The sequence below is a fragment of the Musca vetustissima genome, unplaced genomic scaffold (assembly GCF_032173495.1).
Source record: "Musca vetustissima isolate MV318-11 ecotype Yass unplaced genomic scaffold, APGP_CSIRO_Mvet_v1 utg174227, whole genome shotgun sequence".
Lineage (NCBI taxonomy): Eukaryota > Metazoa > Arthropoda > Insecta > Diptera > Muscidae > Musca > Musca vetustissima.
The window spans coordinates 15,243-19,104 of record NW_026876595.1 but is presented as its reverse complement, the minus strand read 5'-3'; the positions used below and the strand labels follow the sequence as shown (position 1 = coordinate 19,104).

Sequence of the window (3,862 nt, the reverse complement as noted above, 5' to 3'; positions counted from 1 at the left end):
TTTATCAATCTTTAGGTAGTCCTATCAGTTCTCAGGTTTCTGTAAAAAATCCTTAGACAGGTATTTTTCTATTGAAAAAGGTCAGGCATAGAAACTTCGGACAATTTATTTTTTCTTTAACGACCTTCGGAGAATTTTTCTTTCTAAAAAATTAATTAAAAAAATGGCCTTCTATTCTGAAAAGTGTATCCCCAGGACTAACTAATATGTTTCTTTCAAAACGAACAGTCCTTATAACCCATTAGAGTATTTTTTTATAAAAAGGAAATTTTTCTTCGAGGCCAGTCATTGGTACCTTTGGATTCATTTTTTTCTTTAAAAAATGTATCCTCAGGATATTTTTTTCTGTGAACAACAAACGTGTTTTATAATAAACCTCACGACATAAGGGGAGGATGTTTCTTTCTATAAAAATAGATTTTGTAAAAAAAATAGTCCTCAGGATCTACAAGACGATTTTTTCCATTGAAGACTTTAATTCTAAACCGTGTATCCTCAAGACTAACTGATATGTTTTCAACGAACATTCCTCAGAATCTTTTTTTTTTATAAAAAAGGACATTTAGGCGGAACTTAAACGATTTTTTCTATATATATTTTTTTCTAAAATGTGAATCCCCAGAAAACGAACATTTCTCAAAATTAATAACAATATTTTTTATAAAAAGAGCCTTTGGAAGATTTTCTATAAAAAAATTAACTACTTTTGAAACCCTGTAGAGAAAATAAGACTTCAGGACACTGAGTGTATTTATTTCCTAATATTAACAAACACCGGGGGATTTGAGATATTATATATATATATATATATAAATTTGAACCTGAAAGACGTATTTATAGATGACTTGAGTGTTAGCTTAATAGACGACCTTTTAAATGACCTGAAAGTTGACCTTCGGGACTATCTGAAATCGCCTAAAGACTACCATTTTAAAGGATCTGAAAGTCTACTATAAAAAAAAACTGAAAAATCACCAAATTTCTAACCTGAAAGTCGTGTTATAAGCTAATTTAAGAACCAAAAATTTTTTGTTAACAAATGTGTATTTTAAGGTTTTAATTTGAACATTAGTTTTGAATTTTGTGTTAAATATTGTTTTTATTCTTAATTTTGCTTTTGTGTATGTGTTTGTGTGCTTTTATACATTTTGAGTTTGCATATTATTTGATCTTTGGTGATTTTAGCTGTATGGTCGTTTCAACAAAACTTTAGATTCCATAGAGCTTTATTACCAAAAACCAAATGATGTTTGCGTTTTATGTTCATCATTTTTATTTTATTTAATAAACGCCTGTGAAATTTTGTATTACAAAAATAAATAAATCAATAAAAATTCAAAAACAATTTCTAATATGTTATTTTCCCCCTACAGATCGTGCACGAGACCTGGTCGATTCCGCCGCTGCCTTAGAGATACGTTCACCGAAAGCCAAACGGCCCCGCCAAATGTCCAGCAATCATAGTGGCAGTAACAATCTCGACGATTCAATATCACGCAATTATTGTTCACAGCCACTGCCAGTATTTCGTAACGACTTTGAGGCTCCTGCCAATCCACAAGAAGCTGATAATTTACCAGCAGCAGCACGGGAACATCGTCTCGGTTTCTGTTTCTCACAACCGGCAATGTTGGACGATTTGCTGCTGTGTACACAAATGAATCAGACACAATCGGCATCACAGAATCTCTTCCAACGTTTAGTTAGACGTATGACAAGATTCTTTGTGTCCACGCGACACGATGACACCCTAAAGCGTCTAGTGGCCACAATCGAAAAACTCGGCTATACCTATAAAATATGTGAAGATAATTTGGTAGTTACCATCAGTACGATTGATAAATCGAAGCTGAATTTAGTATTTAAGGCACATCTTATTGAAATGGATGGTAAAATTTTATTAGATTTCCGTTTGTCGAAAGGTTGTGGTTTAGAATTTAAACGGCGTTTTATACGAATCAAACAGTTGATGGAGGATATTGTGCAAAAGGGACCGGTAACATGGCCCATTGCAATTGCCACTAATTGTGTACCCTAAGAATGGGGAGATGTTTTTTTATTTCTGTGTTTAATAATAAGAAGAAGATAATTTTTGATGAAATGTGTTTTTTTTTTATTTTGTATTTTGTTTTTTCATTTCCTATTTATTTTTAAGCAATTTTTTGTGTGTACTCTTATTCTGTTCCTATGTGTATTGTTTATTTTTTCCCCGAAATTAGTTTGATTTATTAGATGGTTCTACAATAAAAATTTAAATTTCAAATAAAATCATAAAAACAAAGATACAAATGTGGAGCTACTGAAAGGGATTTTTCATAGATGTGTGTATTGTCTCTATAGAATTTTTTAAAGACAAAACCATTATCGATCAGAACGGTGTTGTATAGGCTCTCAACTTTGTAGATGTCCAGTGGGTTATGGAACCGATCTTGGCCTTGTGGCTAGGTTCCCATTCGCGAAAAAAATAAATTGAAATATACATCAGGGATATATAAAGATTATTTATAGGTGATCAGAAATTTAAATGCCACACCAGGGAAGTTGAAGGAAATAAGACGGCATTTTCCTATTAAACCCTCAAAGTCATATTTCTTAGCCTTTAATATCTTTATAAAATCAATACCAAAAGTGTTGTATTTTATAGACAAAAAGGAAGATATAGCAGTAGTTATAGAAAGAACAAGGTTGTAGTTCTCACAAATGATCACAAGAAACTTAAAAGTCGATCAGACTTTCGCCCATAAAGTATTCCAAAACATCGTCTCCCCATATAATCATAATCGTGGAACTTTAATGGTCCAAAACCTCAATTTATTAACATAATTAAAAGTCGTGAAAATCGAACTAAAATCGGATTTAAACCCTTCCTTAATTCATCAAAAATTCAACTCTAACATAACTTTATACATGATCTGGAATCCGGTTCATTATACTTCGAATCAATTCAGTCGTCATTTTCTTTATATGTGAAATAATTTTGGAAGGAGTCTTAAATTTGATTCGTAAATATGCCTACCGCATTTCCTTTTTCCAACTTTTGTTTTCTTTACGATTTCAAATTCCTGCTTATCATTACACTGTTCCTACACCACAGATTTTTCAGCTTTCTTTATAAATATAATTATTATCTTGTATTATGTTTTTAAATTCTTTTAAATATTGTCACAAATTTTGTTCTAGTTGTAATTCTTTTAAAATTAAATTTCTATTTTTTTTTCTTTAAAGCCCTTTAGTGTTTATTTCTATTGCTTAAAACGTATAATAAAATTACATTAGGCAATTTTACTTGGGGCAATTGCTAGTTTGTGGGCGAGAGTGGTTAAACTCCTCAACTCTCTCACCTTTAAAATTCGGAATTGAGACATTTAATATTGCCAATGTAAATCAGTACTTATCTAAACTACAAAAATTGCCTTAAATGTAGACTTGTTGTTTTTTCTTGTACGAATAAACTGTGAACAAATAAAATTATATATTTTTTTATAAATAAAATAAAATCAATTATGTATTTAAATTTTAAACGATCTGGCAATTACGATAGGTAAGTTGACGCGAGATAAATATCATGAGTTATTTAAGTATTTGAATATTGTAATATTTTGATCAATATAAAACATAACAAAATCCATCAGCCGCTGATTAGAGGAGGTTTTTCTATACTCTTAGCCTCCAAACATTTCGAAGAATGCAATGTGATATTGTTCTATAGCATACGGAAGAAAAGGAAGCCTCAGTATATTAATCTTACGATGATGATTTTATAAAATAATCTTCCTGAGAAAAATTCTCATAAGATGAGAAAACTTTTTTGTGTAAACAAATTTCATCGCCATATACTTCATAAAAGGCGAAATAACATTTT

At 30.6% G+C, this 3,862-nt stretch overlaps 1 protein-coding gene across 1 annotated transcript; it reads left to right on the top strand.

Moving 5' to 3' along the window:
• Positions 1-1,372: 1,372 nt before the first annotated feature.
• Positions 1,373-2,042, top strand: LOC133321137 (serine/threonine-protein kinase grp-like). Its single transcript, XM_061530231.1, has one exon. It carries the CDS (start codon positions 1,448-1,450, stop codon positions 2,036-2,038), a length of 591 nt encoding a protein of 196 aa, XP_061386215.1. The 5' UTR covers positions 1,373-1,447; the 3' UTR covers positions 2,039-2,042.
• The last annotated feature ends 1,820 nt before the right edge of the window (positions 2,043-3,862 follow it).

Coding starts and splice junctions, on each gene's coding strand:
- LOC133321137 (XM_061530231.1), top strand. CDS start 1,448: ATGTCCAGCAATCATAGTGGCAGTAACAATCTCGACGATTCAATATCA.